This window comes from Brachycentrus maculatus, unplaced genomic scaffold (assembly GCF_059751285.1).
Source record: "Brachycentrus maculatus isolate JH-2025_06_01 unplaced genomic scaffold, ASM5975128v1 h1tg000633l, whole genome shotgun sequence".
NCBI classification, from domain to species: Eukaryota; Metazoa; Arthropoda; class Insecta; order Trichoptera; family Brachycentridae; genus Brachycentrus; species Brachycentrus maculatus.
In genome coordinates, this window is record NW_028281369.1 from 636,458 (window position 1) to 660,414 (window position 23,957).

Below are 23,957 nucleotides of genomic sequence, written 5' to 3' on the forward strand. Positions count from 1 at the left end.
TTAATTATTAATAAATAAATAAAAAGTAGTCGAAGTGCGTTCTTTTAGATTTCTTTTCTGACTTTTAAGTCAGAGTTTCTGGGTTCGAACCCGCTCTACCACAATTTGATACCTATTTCTAATAATGAGCCGCTTAGGCTCACACAAATAGTATGAAATTGAAATATTTGTGTAAATAATAAACATGTGGAACAAGGTGTAATACTTTTAATTTATGAGAGTTTAGGTAATTTAGCTTCCGAAACTAGTAGTCTTTAATAAAACTCAAGTGGTATAAAAACGAGTGTTTCCTTAATCATTATAAATCGATTTAATAAAAAAATATATAAATGTATAAAGAACCCATTCTCTAGAGAAAGTCGGACATCATTTTTTTACTCTCGGAAAGCTGAAGACTGTCTATACTGTATGAAAATGTTATTATCCCTGAACCGTCCGTGATTGGTTTTATATTTTTTCATACTGCTATATAAAAAAAATATAAAAAATAAATGTCTGTTTAATACATTATTTAAATTTTCATTGAAATTACAGCCGGCCTTTTCGGGATTGATCAGAAAGGTGCGTAGACGCTTTTTTCCAACTTTTAATTGAAAACTTTTAAAAAAATATGTCTTTATAATCTCAAATCAAGGCGATTGATTTCCTTGCGATTAATTGAAATTCTCTCCAAAAAGCTAGTCTAAAAAAGGTCTCATTATTTATTGGATAAACTTTTTCTCGAATTTTCTCGTCGAGTCTAATTTATATTTTTTACCATACTTAATTAGAGCTTCGGGATTTTGAGCGTTGGCGATATTGAGCTATCGGAATTATGAGCAGTCGCGATATCAAGCTATTGGGATTTTAAGCCTTCGCGATATTAAGATATTGGAATTTTTAGCTTTCTTGATGTTTGAGCGATCGGGGTTTTGAGCTATCGCGATATTGATCATCGGGATTTTGAGCGTTCGCGATGCTTAGCTATCTGGATTAGCTTTAGCCATATTGAGCTATCAAAAGTGTGAGCATACGCGATATTGAGCCATAGGGATTTTGAGAATTCGCGATATTGAGCTATTGGGATTTTGAGCATTCGCGATATTAAGCTATCGTGAATTTAACCTTTCTTGATTAGGAGCGATCGGGATTTTGAGCTTTAGCGATATTGAGCTATCAGGATTTTGAGCATTTGCGATACTGAACCATCAGGGTTTTAAGCATTCGCGATATTGAGCTATTCGTGTTTTGACATATCGTTATATTTCACCATATATAATACATATTTACACTTATGTGCCATCCCTGGGTTTTCCATACTTGTAAAACACATTTGTTTACTAAATCATTTCCACCATCTTATTTTTCCCAATTCATTCCACATGAAGCGGCATTGAGGTAGTATTTTGCGAAAATGGCGCTATGTAGATTATCCAAATATATTATTATTTTTAATTTTTTTATTTATTTTTTTCAAAACATATTACATACATACATAAGTCATATATACATATAATATTCCCGATGAGTAATTTCTATTTCTCATTTTGGGACATGGGATTAAGGTTAACAAGACTGGAACACAAATAATAAAGTAACAAAAAAGATTTTTTTTAAATAACCAAAATACTAATACATGGCAAAATATAAAAACAATAAACAGGTATAATAAATAGGCACAAGAAGCATATTTAAAAGAAATAAATGAGAAAAACATAACGTAAGAAGCATATTTAAAATAAACAAATCGCGCACTCCTTTCAAGAACGTCATAAATCAAAATACTTGATTTTTCAGGAGAACGTTTTTAAAGTTTAAAAATATAATACAATGTATTAAAAATAGATATCAAGCCACTTTATGAACTTTTTTCTGTGCAACAGATCTTTTTAGATAAAATCTGAAGGTTTTTTCTCCATTTGAAAAATATTTAGTATATTTAAAAAAAAATAACTAAACAATACATTTTATTAAAAATGCGAAAACAACACTTTCTGCCATGTAGCGGGTAAATATTAAGTCAAAAATATGCCTCTTTTGCTGGGATATAGTACATTTTCTGAGCATTCCGAAAACATGCACAACTGAAAGTTGACAATTTTTTATTTATGACGTTCTTGAAAGGAGTGAGCGAAATGTGAAAATATTAAAAAATGATAAAATATAAAAAATTGAGAAAATATAAAAAACATAAGGTAAACATAAAATAAGAAAATATGACTAATCACTACATATGTATCTTTCCATAAAGTATTTTTTCAGATCATTTATTTTGGGTCCCCGAATGGGTTTTATTTTATATATGTCAGGCAGCGGGTTAATTTGGGTAGGTACTGGCAATATATTTTAAGGACCTTACTCCAAATTTAGTACTGTTTTTTTTTTTTTTTTTTTTAATTACCTAACGTCCAAGTGACTCTGAAATCTAGCTACGGCTTATGCAACACCGTTTATCATGTCCCTACTCAGGCTACAACTTTATAAGTTTCATAGCCTATGCCTACTCGTGAGTGGATTTACTCTTTATGTTTAAAGCTACTATAATTTCATGTAATTCATGAGTGAAAATTCTAGGCAAAAACACTCGCTCAGTAGTGTTTATCGGCTCCGCGTGTATTTTGTTAAATGTGACGGATAAGAAGGTTTCCACTATACCGATATCGTTTTAAACGGCTTATTTTCGCACTCTGTTTAATGCGTTTCATCATATTAGCGTACATCCCGCCGGGGACGTTCAATTTCTCTATATTGCATACGCTCGCACATACCTTTCTCCGCTATAATATACCGTAACGCGTCCGTAACACTTTCACTGCGGCAGGGGCGGCGGGTGCGAGCGAGAGGGGACATCGCGGCTCGTAACCGCTTAATCGGGACACTAAGTAGGTTAAATAACTGACTGGCTTTGGATCGGAATTAAATGTTAGAAGAAATGGTATAGCCGACTGCGTTTGAACGCTAAGAAAAAAATCGTAAAAACATATATATATATATATATATATATATATATATATATATATATATATATATATATATATATATATATATATATATATATATATATATATATATATATATATATATATATATATATATATATATATATATATATATATATATATATATATATATATATATATATATATATATATATATATATATATATATATATATATATATATATATATATATATATATATATATATATATATATATATATATATATATATATATATATATATATATATATATATATATGTGTGTGTGTATATATATGTGTATATATATGTGTATATTTTCGGGTTATGGTCCTGTGGTTAGTGTCGTGGACCCTTGAGTCAGAATTTCTCGGTTTGAACCCACTCTACCACAATTTGATACCCATTTCTAAGGCTCATTATTAGAAATTGAAATATTTTTATCAATAATAAAAACATTTTTTTTATAAATATATATATATATATATATATATATATATATATATATATATATATATATATATATATATATATATATATATATATATATATATATATATATATATATATATATATATATATATATATATATATATATATATATATATATATATATATATATATATATATATATATATATATATATATATATATATATATATACATATATTTATTTATGTATGTATGTATGTATGTATGTATATATATATATATATATATATATATATATATATATATATATATATATATATATATATATATATATATATATATATATAACCATATATATATATAACCATATATATATATATATATATATATATATATATATATATATATATATATATATGGTTATATATATATGTATATATGTGTATGTGTATATATATATATATATATATTTATATATATATAAATATATATATATATATATATATATATATATATATATATATATATATATACATATATATATATATATATATATATATATATATATATTTATATATATAATTTTTATCACAAACCCTTATCTGCATCCCAATGATGCATAGGGCACCGCATCATATAAACACATTGTAATCTAGATCGTTAACACATGAAGGATAGGTGATCAGGACATCAAATATTATGACTAAGAAATAAAAAAAGGTTATCCAGGTATTCAACAAATATTCTGAAATACTGTTATTCCATTACTGCGAACAACGAACATGTTCGTCCCTCAATACGTGTTTCCACATAACAAGTTTTAAAAAAAAAACCCTTATCCGCACCCCAATGGTGAATAGAGCACTGCATCATATAAACGCAGTGTTATCTTGATCATTTACACATGAGGGAAAGGTGATTAGCCCTCCGCTTCAGGTACCAGTCCAGGGTAATATTTAATAAATATTAAAGTGAAAAAATCACTTGTATTTATTTGGCCCCTCTCCTGGGAATCGAACCCGGGACCTCCAGAAGGGTAGCCGAGCATCGTGACCATTACACTACGGAGGCGGACAAAATAATAACAAATTCGTAGTCATACAGGAGAAAGTGACCAAGTGCATTTTTTACAAAAACGTGATCATTGACTATTTGATATCTCACTAGCTTAATATTGCCCCGAAAATAATCCCAAAGGATTTTAAACTTGGAAGTATAACATATTGACTTGTTGAAAATGACTAACTGCATTGATGTTTATTTTCTTGCCAAGCAAAAGTGACTTAAATGGCCCTCATGAACATTTTACGTTTTGTTAGTTGGCCACTTTCTCCTGTACGTCTACAATATACACATAACAAGTACTGTTGTAATATATTTTTATTTTTATAAGTCCGCTTCTCAGTCAATCTGACCCCGAACAAGGGTGTACTGTATCGTATTTTTTTTTGCTTTTTTTTAATCCTTCTTGATCCCCCATCTCTGTCTCGTGCTGACGTAGCTGTCTCTCTCTTGTTCCAGGCTGTGGACTGGTGGTCGGTGGGCGTGCTCACCTACGAACTCCTCACTGGGGGGTCGCCCTTCACGGTGGACGGAGTGCACAACACGCAGCAGGACATCAGCCGGCGGATCCTGCGCGGAGTGCTGCCCAGCTCCGAGAGCCTGGAGCCCAGGGTGGCCGATTTCATCAACAGGTGAGCGTCGGGACATACTGGTGCGATGTAGACTCGTGAGCCACTCCATCGTCTAGGGCAGTGTTCTGCAAATGTTTTCTGTTGAAGGTACACCTGCCAAATCAAGAAATTTTAGAGGTACACCAAAGAATTAAAATTAATACAATGCAAAAACATATATCGCTCACTCCTTTCAACAACGTCATATATCAAAAATCTTGATTTTTCAGGAGATAGTTTTTAATGTTTAAGAATATTATGGAATGTATTAAAAATCAATATCAAGCCACTTATTGAACTTTTTACTGTGCAACAGATCTTTTTAGGTAAAACCTGAAGATTTTTTCTCCATTTAAAAAATATTATCATTTTTTTTATTCAACTTTTTTAAAGAAATAAAATATAGATTGATATAGACAAATGTGGACAAATATTGATCAACTTTTTTAAAGAAAACAAAATAGATAAATTAGTTGATTGAGATTTATTTAATGACAAGAAAAAAGTATTATTTTTTGACATCTCATCAAAAATGAAGAATATGGAAGTCTGGGCATTTACGGGGCTTAATGCCCAGACTTCCATATTCTTATTCATCTTTGATGAGATATCAAAAAGTAATATGAAAATAACTCCCGTAATTGGAGATAAATCAAGGTTTTGTGAACAAGTATTTGGACACACTCGAAATGTTGTAAACAAGAAAAAAGCTTAGTCTAGCTTCTTCTTCTCCGTCTTATTCCTCATTGCTGAGGGTTGTGACCCTTGCAGAAGCAATGACTCTTCTCCAGTTATCCCTTGACTGCGCTGCACGTAGCGCTCCAACCACTGAGGTGCCTGCTGCTGCCTTAATTTGATCGGTCCATCGTGTGGGGGATCTTCCTCTCCCTCTCTTTCCCTCCAGGCTACCGATCACAACTAGTCGTTCCAGGCTATCCTCGTTGCCACGCGCAACGTGTCCAAAGAACTGGAGAATCCGTCGGGTACAGATATTGGCCAGAGTCAAGCCATCCAAGCGTAGTTCCTGGCGAATGGACTCATTGGTGCGTCTAGCTTAGTCTAGCAATTTACGTAAATGCATCTACCCTGGCAATATCCATTTGGAATATCCACTTGGTCAGCCCATTCTAGGCATGATTGGGCGTTCGGATTACAGAGGTGTTCAGATTAGCGGGGATTCGGATAAAAGAGGTCCTTCTGTATTTCTATTAACTCATTATTAAGGATGTAATCTCAAATATACAATTCAGTACACGACCGCATGCATGATACAATTGCTGAAGTCATTTCGCTTCAACATCACTATTAGATAAATCAGACATTGTAAGGGCGTTTGTGCACTACACTTAATTTTACCGTCCGGCACGTCAGTTAGCATATAAAACGGATGATTGGCTTGTGCTTTTGTTCATCTTTCTTCGGATCGGTGCTCTTGATCGGTGCGTGAACACGTTGCGCGTAAATTTGATCACGCTAAACTGTCGTAGTCGCTTTCATTTTTCAAAACCGGACTGCCGGACGGTCAAATTCCGTGTAGTGCACAAGCGGCTTAAGGGCGAAAACAAGTTTTTACATAAAATGTGTTTCTATTTTCAAGGCTTCTGGTTAAGGATCCCAGAAAACGGCTGGGCGGAGGTGCTGATGATGCAGAGGAATTGAAGAGACATCCGTTCTTTGAGGTAAATATCTATACAATCATTAATTAAAGAAAACACTTCGTTTTTTACCACTTGAGTTTTATTATAGACTACATGTTTCAGAAGCTAAACTTCCATCATTCAGGTCTGTATAGTTATTATACAGACCTGAATGATGGAAGTTTAGCTTCTGAAACATGTAGTCTATAAAAAAACTCAAGTGGTAAAAAACGAAGTGTTTTCTTTAATTATTGTAACATGTCTTACCACAAAGTTAATGCCGAAACAATAAATAAAATATACAATCATTAGTCATAAAATCTCTTCGGCTTAGTAGTGAGGTTGTCAATTTTATTTTTAATTAATGTTTTACTTAGTAAATACCACTATTTCTTAAAATCTACTGTGGCACGTGTTTCGATGCATTCCGCATCATTTTCAAACACCGTATGCGGAATGCACTGAAACACGATGCGGAATGCATCGAAACACGTGTCACAGTGGTATTAATTAATTAAAAATGTTACTGTTACTTGTTTTATTCATATTATTTTTTGACATCTTATTAAAGTTGAAGAAGAAGTCTGGGCATTTATGGGGCTGACGACCGTCATAGGCTGGTTTAAGTGATAACTTTACACACGTGTAACATCCACCAATTCTACCCATTATTGACGACCACACTACTCAAATTCTTGGAAGTTCTATATATATATGAACCAATTTTGAAACATTGTTCTTGAATCACTAGAACTTCACTAGAGACATCTATTAGTGTGATGAAAGTAATCTTTTCATTAAGTAGAAACTCTTGCCAAAACAACACTTTTTGCCCTGTAGCGGCAAAAAGTGTTGTTTTTGTAAATATTAAGTTAAAAATATGCCTCTTTTACTGGGATGTAGTACATTTTCTGGGCATTCCGAAAACACGCACAACTGAAAATTAACGATTTTTGATTTATGACGTTCTTGTAAGGAGTGAGCGATATATGAACTAATTTTGAAACATTGTTCTTGAATCACTAGAACTTCACTTTTATACAGATAATGATTCGGGGTAAGAAATGGATAGAGTGTTTGATTAGCGTGTAATTGAATGTATTTTCTCATCTGCAGGACCTTGATTGGGACGCGCTGGCTCGGAAGGAGATCCCCGCGCCGTTCAAGCCGCGGATATCCAGCGAGCTGGACACCAGCAACTTCAGCGAGGAGTTCACCTGCCTCCCCCCCGAGGATTCCCCGGCCGAAGCGCCCCTGCACCACGAGAGACTGTTCAAGGGTAAGCTCTGAGATACGCCTCTTGTAAGGAAGGATAGACCGGTGGTAGGCAAATTTGATTATCAACAGAACTAAACCTAGAGGTCCTCCGACGGATGAATACCATTAAGGAACTCCTACCAACCATCAAGCAGAGTGCGCTGATGTACCTTGGACACGTCATGAGAAATGAAAAAATATCCTCTTCTCCACCTAATCATACAAGGAAAGATTGAAGGGCGATGAACTCAAGGATGCCGAAAGACATCATGGCTGAAAAACCTACCACAATGGTTTGGCAGAAGCACCAAATCTCCGTTCCGAGCTGCAGCATCAAAATTGAAGATAGCCATGATGATCGCCAATCTTCGTTACAAGTGGCACAAAATGAAGAAGAAGAGCCAAATATCCACAGAACAATGATTAACATTTGAAAATGTGTAATATAATACCACTTATTGAGTTTTATTTCATTCAAAATGTTTGCCTCTGTAGTGTAATGGTCAGCACGCTCGGCTACCATTCTGGAGGTCCCGGGTTCGATTCCCAGGGGGGGTCAAATAAATATAAGTGATTTTTTTCACTCTTCAAATTTATTCAATATTACCCCCGACTGGTACCTGAAGCGGAGGGCTGATTACCTTTCCTTCATGTGTTAACAATCAAGTACTGTGTTTATATGATGCAGTGCCCTATGCACCATTGGGTGCGGATGAGCGTTTGAAGATATACTATTTGAGTTATAAGTTAAATGAAGAAGCTACTTACATTTTTTTTTTAACAAATAATTTCAGCAAAGTCTCAAATTGAAAAAAAATTAAATTAACGGTGTCTATCATATAGGGCGTTTGTCCACTACATGGGATTTCACCGTCCGGCAGTCCGGTTTTGAAAAATGAAAACGACTACGACAGTTTAGCGTGATCGAATTTACGCGCAACGTGTTCACGCACCAATCAAGAGCTCCGATCCGAAGAAAGATGGACAAAAGCAAAAGCCAATCCAAGCCAATCGTCGTTTTAAAACGCTAACTGACGTGCCGGACAGTAAAATTCCGCGTAATTCCGGGTGGTGTACAAGCGCCCATAGTCTTTACGGAATGATAAACAGTTTTGATAAGATATATAATTTATATTTGAAGCACTAACTTTATGATTTTCCATTTTATAATTAAAATGTAACTTTGTTTTAAAATCACTATAAATATTTTATTATAACTTAATTATAATGTCTACCGGTTTCGAAGCTAACTGCTTCGGCTAGGCATTGTGTATGTTCTTTACATCGGATGTTAAAATTCCTAGATGTTTTTCCTATATATGTATATAGGCTGGGACACGATGAGCACTGTAAGGAATGAATTCCTGATTTATCATATTTATCGATTTTATTTATATTATTTTTTAATGATTTATTTAAACTATTATCAGTATAAAAGGCGGGTTTTAAATATGTTTCCCATCACTCGTCATCCCTGATCCCTTTTGACTGTGACTGCCAATCAACAAAAAAATAAAGCCACTTGAGATCTACCTAAGCTTCTTTCCCTAACCGTCGAAATATTTTGAATATTGTTTAGTAGATAGAGTTTTAGTATTAATCAGTCTTGATAAAGAAGCGGTTAGCTTGGAAACCGGTAGACATTATAATTAAGTTTTAATAAAATATTTATAGTGATTTTAAAACAAAGTTACGTTTTAATTATAGTTTTGATAAGGTTTGTTACTGATTGACGACGATCTCCTCCAGGGTACTCCTACATTGCTCCTAGCATCCTGTTCTCGGAGAACCTGATATCGGACGAGATCTTCAGCATGGACGACAAGGAGATTGTGGAGACGCCGGACAAGAAGCCGTCCAACACCAACCTGATCCGGTGCAAGCTCAAGGTAACAACTTCCTCTGTCGACCCAATCACCGCCTTCCATATCGGTTGCGACATTTGCGGCATTCAGCACAATGCGGCAGATTTTGTTTATATTATTTATTGACATCTCATCAAAGATGATAAAGAATATGCATGTCTGGGCATTTACGTAGCTGACGGATTCACCTATTCTACCCATTATTGACAACCACACTACTCAAATTCTTGGAAGTTCTATATATATATGAACCAATTTTGTAACATTGTTCTTAAATCACTAAACATTGTTCATCTTTGATGAGATGTCAAAAAATAATATAGATTTTAATGGTTGTATTTTGCGCATAGCAACATATTTTGCTGGAATGTCATTTGACACCGTGAAGTATAAATCCCCCATTGTTTCAAGTGCTCACATTGTTATAATATAATATTCTTAGTTATTTTTAAATGCATATCATGTCGAATCGGATAACTTAATCTCATCAGTCGGTTTCGGGCTTTTAAAATGTAAAATGCTGTTTATTTGGAAAGTTCTACGGTTAGTTTTTAAAATTTGACATGTGGTTTTTTTACAGTTGTTTCGTTGTGTTGTGACAGGCGCCTTGGCGTAGTTGGGTAGACGCTCGACTGCGAAACTGGCGTTGTGGGTTCGATTCCCATCTATTTCAAAATAAATTCAAAAATATGTATTTTCAATTGGTCTGGGTGTTTATAATGCATTTTTCACATTTACCTTCCCTATCCTTACTATGCGCTCTACCTGTAGACAAGTCTCTAAAAGTAGAGGCTTTTCGGGTTATCCCTTAACCCTTTGAGGACAGAATAAAAAAACATTTTACTTTACACATTTTTATTTCTAAAAATTATTTACAAATAAGTATGTACAGCAACTGAAAATTTACTGAAAATTTGTGCACACTTCTTCTCCGTCTTAATCCTCATTGCTGAGGGTTGTGACCCTTGCAGAAGCAATGACTCTTCTCCAGTTATCCCTTGACTGCGCTGCACGTAGCGCTCCAACCACTGAGGTGCCTGCTGCTGCCTTAATTTGATCGGTCCATCGTGTGGGGGATCTTCCTCTCCCTCTCTTTCCCTCCAGGCTACCGATCACAACTAGTCGTTCCAGGCTATCCTCGTTGCCACGCGCAACGTGTCCAAAGAATTGGAGAATCCGTCGGGTACAGATATTGGCCAGAGACAAGCCATCCAAGCGTAGTTCCTGGCGAATGGACTCATTGGTGCGTCTAGCTGTCCATGGAATTCGGAGCATGCGCCTCCAACACCACATTTCGAAGGCATCAATTTTTCTCCTTTCTGCTGCTTTTATAGTCCATGTTTCAGCAGCATAGAGAAAAATGGAGTGGACCAAGCTCCTGACAAGCTTCATCTTGGTGTTGTTACTCACACCCCGGTCTTTCCAAATTTTGTCTAGCTTAGACATGGCACTTTTGGCGATGGCGATACGACGTCTAATCTCTCCTTCACAAGTTCCTTCATTGCTGATTTGAGATCCAAGGAACTGGAACTCGTTTATTATCTCTAAACCTTCCAGTGAGTTCCCGAGATCACCAAACTTCTTAGATCGATCACACAGACTGATACAATATTTATCCCTCAACAAAATTAAAAATACACATTGTGTGCCTGGTAGTTAGCAACAAAGAACATGTTTTATAAAATATAAATAAAAGCATTTATTCTTGAAAATATGAGGTAATATATAACACTACTTATTTTTTAATACTATAATGACTATAACTCACTTGCCATTTTGTTTATTTCGTTCAATAACCTTACAAAATTGATAAACTAAGACACAGTTAACCTATAAATATCCCGACGTGTGCACATCGCCACAATAAATAGTCTGAAATAAGCTCCGAGACAGTGATACCAACATGAAATCTATACAAGCACTATTTCTGTTACATAGGCAACACATATTGCACTATGGTTTCAACTAGAAACCTGTAGGCACTTGGACAACTTATTTTAAATTTGTGGTAAGCAGCAGTAATCAGTCGTCCTGAAAGGGTTAAAAAAAAAGAATTGGCAAATAAAGTATTAAGATTTTATTTGATTGATACATTTCTCACTCTTTTATTTATACAATGTTTTTTATATTTTGCCAACAGGAGTCGAGATTCTTCAAGAATTACGATGTGAACCTCCGGGAGAGTATTCTGGGAGATGGATCCTTCTCAGTTTGCAGGAAGTGTGTGCACAAGGAAACCAAGAAGGCCTACGCCGTCAAGGTATTTCTATTAATCACTTGTACCTGTATATTTAAAAAAAAAAAAAAACTTGTACCTGTATATTAAAACCGTATATCGCTCACTCCTTATTAAAGTAAATCTGGATTATCTCCAATTATAGGAGTATTAAAACAAAAAAAAAATTAATTAAAAAAATAATATTACTGATAGATTTTACTTTTTTTAGTTTATTCCAGATGTTCTCATCAACGGATGGAAATACAAATTAATAGATTTATATTATCCACTGACACTTCGTGATGGAATTGCATTTTTAATTTATTATTAGATTAAAACCAATATTTTTAGCTTTTCCACTTTTTTATTTGACCAGCGACCGGGTTTCGTCGTTACCGACATCATCAGTCTGATGATGTCGGTAACGACGAAACCCGGTCGCTGGTCAAATAAAAAACTGGAAAAGCTAAAAATATTGGTTTTAATCTAATAATAAATGAAATACAAATTAACGTCTCATACAAGTGTTTTCTTTTTATATTTGTATCATCCTGTTATTCCACAGCCTAAATTGTTCTGATCCCCGTCCAATCTCATAAATTCCGGAGCCAGGAGATCTGTCTTCTGCTCACACCTTGTTGACCCTCTATTATGGCTTTTATGATTAGTTGGTCGATGACATTACTGGATAATAAAAAAAAAGATTTATTATATATATTTTTTTTTTAGATAATCTCGAAGAAGGTTAAGTGTGAGGAAGAAGTCCGCCTGCTGAAATTTTGCCAAGGACACCCCAACATAGTGCATCTCCATGAAATCTACGAAGACACCGTAAGTTCAACTCATTATTTTTGACAATATATTATTTATTTTATCAAACAACGCTGTGTCGATGCTATGCAGAACCATATGTACCATTGTCCAACGTGTCCAAAAAACTGGAGAATCCGTCGGGTACAGATATTGGCCAGAGCCAAGCCATCCACCCGCAGATAGTGTGTTAATATACAAAATAGAATAGAATAGATTTTTACCTAAATTTTATGTGAAACATATTTAGTCAGCTCCCGATAAGAATGTGCTAATTCTGTGTTCTTTTTCTTCTCCAGTTGCACACGTACATCGTGATGGAACTCCTGAACGGCGGAGAGCTCCTGAACCGAGTACCGCTGAGCGAGTCCCGCGCGGCGTGCGTCCTGAAGCAGATGCTCTCCGCGGTCAGGTTCCTCCACTCCAACCGGGTCGTGCATCGGGACCTCAAGCCGGAGGTAACCTGGCACTCATATTACGTGAACATTTATGCATAAGAAACAGCTCCTACTCCCCTCTTCATCCTTCAAAGTCCCAAGGGTACAATCAAAATATTGCGAAAAAGCGCTCACTCCTTTCAACAACATCATATATCAAAAAACTTGATTTTTCAGGAGATTGTTTGTAAAGTTTAAGAATATAATAAAATGTATTAAAAATAAATATCAAGCTACTTATTCAACTTTTTACTGTGCAAACTCTTTTTGGGTGAAACCTGAAGGTTTTTTTCTCTGTTTGAAAAATATTTAGTACATTAAAAACAATAATTAAACAATACCTTTTCTTCAAAATGCAAAAACAACACTTTATGTCCTGTAGCGGGTAAATATTAAGTTAAAAATATGCCTATTTTACTGGGATATAGTACATTTTCTGGGCATTCCGAAAACATGCACAACTGAAAATTGACGATTTTTGATTTATGACGTTCTTGAAAGGAGTGAGCAAATTGTTTGGTAGACTTTTCCCCTAAGCTTGGCTGGTATTTTTGGGTCACAGAGAATTGACTGAACTGCCATTAATATACAATAATTATTTTCTCAAATTTCAGAATCTGATATTCGTGAACGATGATCCCGACGCGCCCGTGAAGATAGTAGATTTTGGATTCGCCCGCTTTATACCCTTGGACTCCTTCGGCAACAGTTCCGCGGAGGATCGGAGAATGCACACTCCCTGTTTTAGGTGACTAGTAATTTCAATTACACTAGACTAATTGCGAATGTCTATTGAGTAGGGTGCAAAAGTGAAGGCAACGGTTTGTGTCTGACTTCACAGTAAAAAAATAGCTCTTTTTATTCGATTGTAGGAGGGAGTGAAAAGTTGCATTTGGTTTATAGCTACTCGGCTGTCCAAACTCAAAACACAGTAAGGGACATTTTTTTGAATTTTTGGACTAAGTAGATTCTACTTAGTCCAAAAATGAAAAAAAACCCACCACAAAAAAATGTCCCTTACTGTGTTTTAAGTTTGGACTGCCGCACTATAAAAACCATAAACCTTTTTTTTAATTCTTAGGATTTATTTAATTGATCAAATTATTAGCCAAAATAGGAAAATAATAATAGCTACCAAAAACTGAAAAATGAGGGATTTATTTTGTAACCCTTTCCGGTCCCCCAAAATTAAAAAAAAAAATCTAGGTAGACAGTTACATTCCAATTGGAAAATATTATTTTGTCCTCTGCCCCACATACTGTTGTAATAGATACGAGTGACAAAAATGTAATCTCGTAATTTAAATAAATAATACTAATGATGAAAAAAATGTGGAATAACATCCGACATGGAAGGAAAAAATCGATGTCGAATGAGATTCCACATTGGACCAGTAAGGGTTAATAATCGTAGTAATAGCTAAAATAGGAAAATAATAATAGCCACTATGAAAATTAAAAAAAAAAAAAATTCTTCAAACTAGGGATTTTTTTTAAATGTACAAATTATCAGCCAAAACAACAATGGTTACGAGGAAACCAAAGTATTTTAAATTTTTACTATTAATAATAATAATAAAACCCTTATCCGCACCTCAATGGTGCATAGGGCACTGCGTCATATAAACGCAGTATTATCTTGATCGTTTTCACATGAAGGAAAGGTGATCAGCCCTCCGCTTCAGGTACCAGTCCAGGGTAATATTGAATAGATATGACAGTGAAAAAATCACTTATATTTATTTTACCCCCCTTGGGAATCGAACCCGGGACCTCCAGAACGGTAGCCGAGCGTGCTGACCATTACACTACGGAGGCGGACATTTTTATTTTTTATTGAATAATTGAATCATCAGCCGGAATAGTAAAATAATAAAAAGTCCATAGTTTATCTGCCTTCATGGCATAGTCGTTAGCGCGTTATTTTGCCTTCCAATGCCTTATATTAGGGGCAAGCTTGATAGCGGCTCTCGGGAGGCAGGCAAAGCACTACCCAATTAAATTGCCTTCTTTTTCATCTTGTTGTAGGCCTTGTGGCATGTTTTTAAGAGGGATTAGCCTCCTGCGATGTCAATTCCCAGCTATCGACTAGCTACTAGCTACCATGAAATTGGCCGTACAGTCTGGATGGTTCCATTCTCCTCACATTCGCATACTGTCTCCTTCATTGCCTTCCCCACCTAACGACATCTTCCATCTCGCATATTTCCCTGATCCTGGCGTTTCTTATTCTATCTCGAAGACTCTTGCCTGATATGATTCTTAGAGTCTTCATTTCTGACACTCTAAACGCGTGGCAATGGTGTCCGCTCTACTTTCGATTCCATACGTCATGATGGTAAATTGCCTTAAGATGTTTAAATTAAAAAATTGTCTTTATGACTATTGTCTTAGAATCATATATTTTTTTCAGTCTTCCGTATGCTGCCCCTGAAGTATTGGACAAGGTACGCGGCGGCAAGAACGGTTACGGGGAAAGCTGTGATCTCTGGAGCCTTGGAGTTATTCTTGTGAGTACATTCAATTAATCAGAATGTATTAAAACATGTGTCATCGTAGATTTTAACCTTCCCCTCCTAGTGATATGTATTTACTACAACTCGACTTATGTATTTACAAAAACGAGAATATCAATATAAAATATAATAGATACGGGCTCAGAATTTTTGTATTCCTCCGTAATACAATTACGTATTACATAAAAATATTATAATATAAAGTCATTCCTTTGCAATGACAGAAACAAATCAATTGTAAAAAAACCGGGGATGGAATCACCCATACACAAACTTTTATATATATATATATATATATATATATATATATATATATATATATATATATATATATATATATATATATATGTATATTTATATTTTTTTTTTAAGTGCAAGAAAATGATTATGAAACATATTTATTAAATTAGAGTTAGGCAACACAAAAAATTATCAGAAAACTTCTCAGTTCTTCTGTTACTCTTCTCTTCTTTGGTCCAACGTCTCTACTACTTGACGCCATTATATGGGTATTAAAATTGTCACGATAGTAAAATACTTCCATATATGGGATACAATATGAACTACGCACGGTGGGATGTTCTTTTGGTGGTTTTATGTATACAAAAAATATGAGAAATGCTCCGCGGGCCGCAAGTAGACACCCGGCGGGCCGCGGGTTGGCCACCCTTGGTTTAAAGCAACATAAGGGAAAGGTTAAGAAATAGTGGTATTTACGAAGTAATTTATATTTTAAAAAGTGTTTATATGAATGTGTCTTTGTTTTGACAGTACTCTATGCTGTCGGGAACTGTACCATTTGAGCCCTCCGGTCCGGACGAGCCCATCACGGAACTCATCGACAGGATCAGGGAAGGGCAGATCAGCTTCGATGGTAATATCATATTATTTATCATTAAACTTTAATTTAATTTAAATTATTATTTATCAAAAAACGAGCTTATTCTAAGACCTGCCCAGCATCTTGGGTATGCTCCAGCTCACGAAGGCCGAGAAGAAGGCGCAATAATATCTCGGCTCCACTTTTCCCCTTTCCAGACTCAGCCGATTGACGACGCTGTTAAAATATTTTTTTTTTTATCTTTCATTATCATTTTTGTATCATAATTTATGTCTGTGTAAGAAAATACAGCAAGACCTCTTTGATCCGAATGCCCACTCACTCCTTAAATACTTACTTACTTACTTGTAACCCTTATCCGCACCCAATGGTGCATAGGGCACTGCGTCAAATTGTCGCAGTGTTATCTTGATCATTACTTACATGAAGGCGAGGTGATCACTCTTGCGCTTTAGGATAATATTACCAGTCCAGGGTAATATTGAATAAATATTACAGTGTAAAATCACTAATATTTATTTTCACCCCCCCCCCCTGGGAATCGAACCCGGGACCTCCAGCACGGTAGCTAAACACGCTGACCATTACACCACGGAGGCGGACATTCCTTAAATACTTGCCTAGAATGGGCTGACCAAGTGGATATTCCTGTGCCAGAGAAGATGCTTTTACGTAAATTGCGAGACAAACCTTTTTTTTTACTCGTCATTAAATAAATCTAGACCAACTAAAATATTTGATTTCTTTAAAAAAGTTTAATAAATACAATTAAAATTTCACAATGCGTATTTGTTTCATTTGATAAAAATGCCCTACAGATTCTCTGCATTGTGATCCGAACGCTCCACTAGTCCGAACAGAGAAGTAAATTTTCGACGTTCGGATTAAAGAGGTCCTGCTGCATGCTGTAGCACTGTATAATATATAATATAAAACCCTTATCCGCACGCCAATGGTGCATAGGGCACTGCTTCATATAAACGCAGTGTTATCTTGATCGTTTACATATGAAGGAAAGGTGATCAGCCCTCCGCTTCAGGTACCAACCTAATAATAATATAAATGGTAATATTGAATAAATATTAGAGTGAAAAAATCACTTATATTTATTTGACCCCCCCCCTGGGAATCGAACCCGGGACCTCCAGAACGGTAGCCGAGCGTGCTGACCATTACACTACGGAGGCGGACACTGTATAAATTATCCAAAATTATTAATATTATTATTCACAGGTCCCACCTGGTCGAGAATATCTATATCGGCCAAGCAGCTAGTTCGCCGACTGCTCTGCGTGGATCCCAAGAGACGAATCACCAAGGAGGAGCTCGTGTGTCACCCCTGGGTGAGTAGCATACTTTCCTTAGCATCTCCAGCAGCGCAGGATGGTGACATCACAAGAGTGTGTGCCAAAGGCACTCGTTACAGACCTTTACAGGCATTTAAATGGGTTCACCCAATCGTTGTGGTTTGAATCAGTTGGGATATTTCAACCACGCAGAGGAATCTCCACATCCTTCATCTATTATTTTAACAATGATTAAAGAAAACACTTGTTTTATACCACTTGAGTTTTATTAAAGACTACATACTTGTTTCGGAAGTTAAACTTCCATCATTCAGGTCTGTATAATAACTTTATACCACTTGAGTTTTATTAAAGACTACATACTTGTTTCGGAAGTTAAACTTCCATCATTCAGGTCTGTATAATAACTTTATACCACTTGAGTTTTATTAAAGACTACATACTTGTTTCGGAAGTTAAACTTCCATCATTCAGGTCTGTATAGTAACTAATTTAACTAATAGATTTTGTGAACAAGTATTTGGACGCACTCAAAATGTTGTAAATAAATTATCTGGTCAAATTAAAATCTTAAATAATAAAAATGAAAATGGTATTTTCTGGCGTTTCTCATGTGTGTGATTATAATCCAGGATTTGGACCTCACATACTAATATAAGAGTTTCTGCTTAGTAAAAAGCTTCTTTACATCTCACCAATAGATGTCTCTAGTGAAGTTCTAGTGATTCAAGAACAAGGTTTCTAAATTGGTTCATATATAAAGAACTTCCAAGAATTTGAGTAGTGTGGTTGTCAATAATGGGTAGAATTGGTAAATGTTACACGTGTGTAAAGTGATCACTTGAACCAGCCGATGACGGTCGTCAGCCCCGTAAATGCCCAGACTTCCATATTCTTCTTCATCTTTGATGAGATGTCAAAAAATAATATAATAACTAAAATATAAAGTTGTTCTATAAATAAGGAGAGGGGAAAGTTAGGGGGAGGGGGTTAGTCAAGGGGCGGAGTTTGAAAACAAAGGAAAAATGGAAAGCAAAGGTGAAGAATTTTGAAACAATATATTATTTAATAAATTATTATTAGAATTTAGGTTTTTTTGGATTTCTAAAATAAACTCGAGTGGTATAAAATAAGTGTTTTCTTTAATCATTGTAACATGTCTTACCACATAGTTAATGCCGAAACAATAAATAAAATATTATTTTAACCATTTTAGATCTATTTGAGATATTTTTTCATATGTATGCTAAAATTTCCGAAGACTTTTTTGCAAAAATGGTCCTTTTTATTATTTGACTGATTTTAGTATTTTTTTTCTGATATTGGCGGAGAACACATGAAACTATTCAAATAAAGCAGCATTTTGTAATAAACATACTATGTATGTAATATATTCAATTTTTTCACCAACATTTTTCACCTGATGGAATGGCATTTTATATAGTACAAAAAAATAAACAATTTTTTCCACATTTATTTTGTTCGACCAGTGTCCAGGTTTCATCATAACCCACATTACTCTCACCAGTCTGATGATGTCGGCAATGACGAAACCAGACCACCGATCAAATAAAAGTGGTCCTTCTTACTTGGGCGTGTAAAAAATCAATAATATTTTTCACAAGGATGGTGACTAACAGTCTGTCTCTGTGCAGGTCAACCTGGGAGTCATTCCCAAACTGGAATTCCCGTCTGCCGGATCTTCCAGCTCCGAGAGGCGCAGCAGCGGAAGGAACGGCCCGAAGGCTTCAATAATACTGCAGGTAAATTATTGCGAAACCCGACTGATCAAGTATGGCGGATGATATGGTAGAAGTTCAATCATAGGCGGAATAGTAAATATTACACAGTGTATAAATTGAATGTGTGGCAAAACGATGTTTGATAGATGTTCGAATGATGAAATAAGGAAAGAATGCAGGGTTGAGATAAGCATTATCGTATAAATTTAAGAAAGGTGTGTTGAACGTATGAGTGAAGAAAGAACGGTTCAACAAATTTATGAGGCGAATGTAGTTGGAAAAGAAAGCAGAGGAAGACCGAGGAAAACTTGGCACAATCAGGTATGTCAAATACTTCAAAGCGGCCGGGTCAGGAGTCGTAATAATCGTCGGGTATGTACGAGGAGATGCATGAATGTAGAAGAGGCAAAGAATGTTTGCAAAGACAGAGTGATGGCGTTTCGATTCTCTCTGCCTACCCCTGCGAGGAAGCGGCATGATGGTTAGCTAGTTTATAGTATAAATTGATCAATTAACCAATTCCCTGACTAGTCTGAGCGTGACTCGGGCAATGAGTTTCACTGCTCGGGTAAATTGTATTCTGACTCTTCAGTACTGCTTTGCCCGAGTCAAATATTAACCCATTTGTTTTTATTGAACAACCCGAGCGGTGTTCGGACAGTCTTGTTTCGACTTGTTGGTGACAATTTCTTACACTGGCAAATTTTCTCGCCAAAATTCATCAGTTAAGTGGTTAAACGGGATATAAGCCTTGTTCTACCCATATTTTTATATTGCTTCTTCAAAAAACTTTGAGTCTCTGTCGATGTATCTATATATTGTAGTCGTACAGGAGAAAGTCAACAACTACCAAAATGTAAATTTTTTAGGAGGGCCATTTAAGTCACTTTTGCTTGGCAAGAAAATAAACACCAATGCAGTTAATCATTTTTAACAAGTCAATATATTATACTTCCAAGTTTAAAATCCTTTGGGATTTTTTCAGGGCAATATTAAGCTAGTAAGATATCAAATAGTTAATGATCACGTTTTTGTAAAACAATGCACTTGGTCACTTTCTCCTGTATGACTACGATTATTATAACAGTTCCTCCTGTGTTGAATCCATTTTTTGTTTGTGGAAATTCGATCTTGATCATTTGAATGAAGAAATATTGATTTTGATGTATTTTTTTATTACAGGAGGTTCTCAACGCTAAGTTAGCCCAGCGGCGAAGGCAGAAGTCTTACAACGAGGCTTCCGCGCTTGTTGCACCAGCTCTCGGCTCCGTCCCTCACGTTTTCCAGGAAGCCTCCGTCCCCTCGTACTCCGAAGAGCAAATCAGCGATGAGGACATCGAGGTCATGTCCTACTCGCTGGGAATCCCCGACCAAATCTCGCTCTTCAAGAGCGACACTCCGGACATATTCGTAGTCAATGATATTGCAAACGATGTCGCGGAGATCAATCGCCGCATCGAAGAGGAAGTCACATTCGTAGGCGATGTAACCAACACGTACACCCGAAGAAAACGGCCCCTCGACGACTACATGATCGTCGAAAAGGTGGAACGCATAGAGGAACCTGTCACCCGAGATCCGGAGCCTCAAACCCCCCTCCCTCCGCCCAAAAAGAAACGCAAACTAGACATCATCATCAAGGTGGAACCGGACTCCCGGCGTTCTACTCGGAGCACCACAAACGCCAAGAAGCACACGCCAAATAGATCCGGAAGAGTCCGGAAGGAAACAGACGAAATAGAGCAGTTAGCCAAAGAAAAGAAAGCCTTCAAGCAAAGAGAAAAGAAGCGAAAGAGAGAGGAGAGGAAACGTGTAGAAAAAATGGAAAAGACAGAAATTAAACAGATGGAGGAAAGGTGTCTCAGGAGCGCCAAGAAGAAAGGAAAGAGGAAATCAAAGAAGAATCCGATACCAACTGTTGAAAAAGAACCGATACAGGGTGAAACACCGAGAATCAGAAATAAACTCGTTGTAGCGCCGACAGGGCGAGTTACGAGAAGTTTCATGAAGAATCTCTCGTTAGCTAACATCACATCCCCTGTCAAAATTACCATCATTGACAATATCAAACTCCCGGCGAGTCCGGTAGAACCCCCCACACCTTCGTCACCCGTCTGCAAGTCCCACCTGCAAAAGCAGCGCACTCTGGAGAAGGAAATAAAGAATCTCCTCGATTTCATGGACTTCCCCAAGCAGCGGGAATCGCCCCAGAGGCAGGCGGCCAAGTTCGCGAAGGGCGTCAAGGTGCGCGAGCTGACCAAGAGAAGGGGCAGGCCGGCCGGCAAGCGGAGCAACAAGCGCAAGGAACTGAAGATGAAGATCAGCGTTCCCGTGAAGGTCTTGACCAGGAACCGCGGCAAGTCCCGTGCGGGCAAAAGGAAGACGTATTACTGACTCGATTCCGTCAGACAACGTGATAGTTCTAACTGTAATCGGAGTGATTCGTTTAGTTATGTTATTTATTGATTTGTTGACACAATATTTAAAGGACGTTACTATGTTTTAATGTCTTGTCTGTGCTGCCGCGCTCAGCTAGCCATACGTGACTGAGTTTAGATTCCGCTGTGTCTTTGCGAGTGACTGATGTGCTGTTGATGGTGCTCGGATTACCATATTTTGGGCGCATAATTCCCCAAATAGGTACCGCCTGCACTTAAAATTAATTAAATATTTATTTATTTAAACTTTGTACAATTTCATAATCTATTATTTTAAGCGCAGGAGTGATCACCTTGCCTTCATGTAAGAAACGATAAAGATAACACTGTGTCACTACGATGCAGTGCCCTATGCACCATTAGGTGCGGATAAGGTTTAGACAGATTATTGATATATTATTTTTCGATACAATGCATTAAACAAAAATACTTCATATATAGAGTTAAAAAATATCTATCATGTTTTTATTATTCTTCTCATAACTATTATCTGCACTCAATGGTGCATAGGGCACTGCATCATATAGATGCAGTATTTTTTTTATTATTAATTATATGTATTTACATAACGGCAAAGTGATCAGTCTTGCGCTTCATATACCAGGGCAAGGCGACATTAAATAAATTATGTGAAAAATCACTGAAATCTATTTTGCCGCTCCGGCACTGTAACTCGACGCACTAACCACCGCATTACAGAGGCGGACAAGTCTTCTACTCTTTACGATTTCTATGCGCGGCGCGGCAGTACAATACACGAGACAATGCTGATATAAAATATGGATAGCTAATTTTAAACCGGGTTTTTGTAATTTGGTTTAGCGTCAGTTTTGAAAAAACCTGAATTTGAAATAATCGTATCATTTTATACGTGTTCAACAGTATAAGCCACATAGAAAATAGGGTATTTTATGATTTAAACGATTATTATTCCTTCATAAGACAATCGGTACTATTTTTAGTAAATCTTTAAAGAAATAAGAAGATATCGCTGGTTAAATGCCATCTGCACTGCATCATGTAAACGCAGTGTTATCTTGATAGTCAACACATGAAGGAAAGGTGTTCAGCCCTCCGCTTCAGTCCAGGGTAATATTGAATAAATATTAGAGTGAAAAAATCACTTATGTTTATTTCAACCCCCCCCTCTGGGAATCGAACCAGGGACCTCCAGTACGGTAGCGGAGCGCGCTGTCCATTACACTACGGAGGCGGACAATGATGTAAACTAATAAGTTTTCCCATATATGTAGAGTATGTTAAATTCATTTAATTTTTTCCAAAGTCCAAATACCCTATTTTTGATTGGAGGTCACTCTTATTGTAATATATGCAAATTCATATAATTATTTATTTTTATTTCTAAGTGAAATTAATTACGAATCTTAGAGTATGGCAGAATTCGGCCTGTGATTTGAATCCTGATCATCGTCGTCTCTTTATCCGCAGCGGTGGTATGAAGAGAGGATGGGACACCACATTGCATCAACTCCTTAACAGTATTCTGCTATCCACTTATGTAGAATAATGTTTAAAAAATAATTAAAAAAAAAAAAACAGAAATGGTTCACATGCGACAACCATATAAAAAAACAATGGTATTGTAAAATATGTAAAATGAAAGCTTGAGAGAATTTTACTGATATTTAAAAAATTCAAAAATTCAAATTGAATTATTTACTGTTTATGTAAGTATATTTAATACCGACCTCATTTAAAAACCGTTGATTTTAGTTAAGAACTGTGTGAAATAATTTTGTGTGGGTGAATGTTGCTATCATCGGATGTATTACGATAAAAATTTCCTTATATTTAAAAATAAAACAC

At 35.9% G+C, this 23,957-nt stretch overlaps 1 protein-coding gene across 6 annotated transcripts in view; it reads left to right on the forward strand.

Moving 5' to 3' along the window:
* Nucleotides 1–23,681, forward strand: part of LOC148300937 (ribosomal protein S6 kinase alpha-5-like) — a 67,046-nt gene extending 43,365 nt beyond the window's left edge. For all 6 annotated transcript variants that reach the window (XM_088274095.1, XM_088274092.1, XM_088274097.1 and 3 more), the window contains exons 8-20: nucleotides 4,911–5,083; nucleotides 6,660–6,741; nucleotides 7,816–7,978; nucleotides 9,706–9,845; nucleotides 11,962–12,081; nucleotides 12,769–12,870; nucleotides 13,149–13,307; nucleotides 13,901–14,034; nucleotides 15,700–15,796; nucleotides 16,574–16,676; nucleotides 17,877–17,986; nucleotides 19,606–19,713; nucleotides 20,875–23,681. In XM_088274095.1, the coding sequence (XP_088130221.1) occupies nucleotides 4,911–5,083; nucleotides 6,660–6,741; nucleotides 7,816–7,978; nucleotides 9,706–9,845; nucleotides 11,962–12,081; nucleotides 12,769–12,870; nucleotides 13,149–13,307; nucleotides 13,901–14,034; nucleotides 15,700–15,796; nucleotides 16,574–16,676; nucleotides 17,877–17,986; nucleotides 19,606–19,713; nucleotides 20,875–22,086 (2,703 nt within the window). In that variant the 3' untranslated portion in view covers nucleotides 22,087–23,681. The remainder of the gene's footprint in view (nucleotides 1–4,910; nucleotides 5,084–6,659; nucleotides 6,742–7,815; nucleotides 7,979–9,705; nucleotides 9,846–11,961; nucleotides 12,082–12,768; nucleotides 12,871–13,148; nucleotides 13,308–13,900; nucleotides 14,035–15,699; nucleotides 15,797–16,573; nucleotides 16,677–17,876; nucleotides 17,987–19,605; nucleotides 19,714–20,874) is intronic.
* Nucleotides 23,682–23,957: the final 276 nt, after the last annotated feature.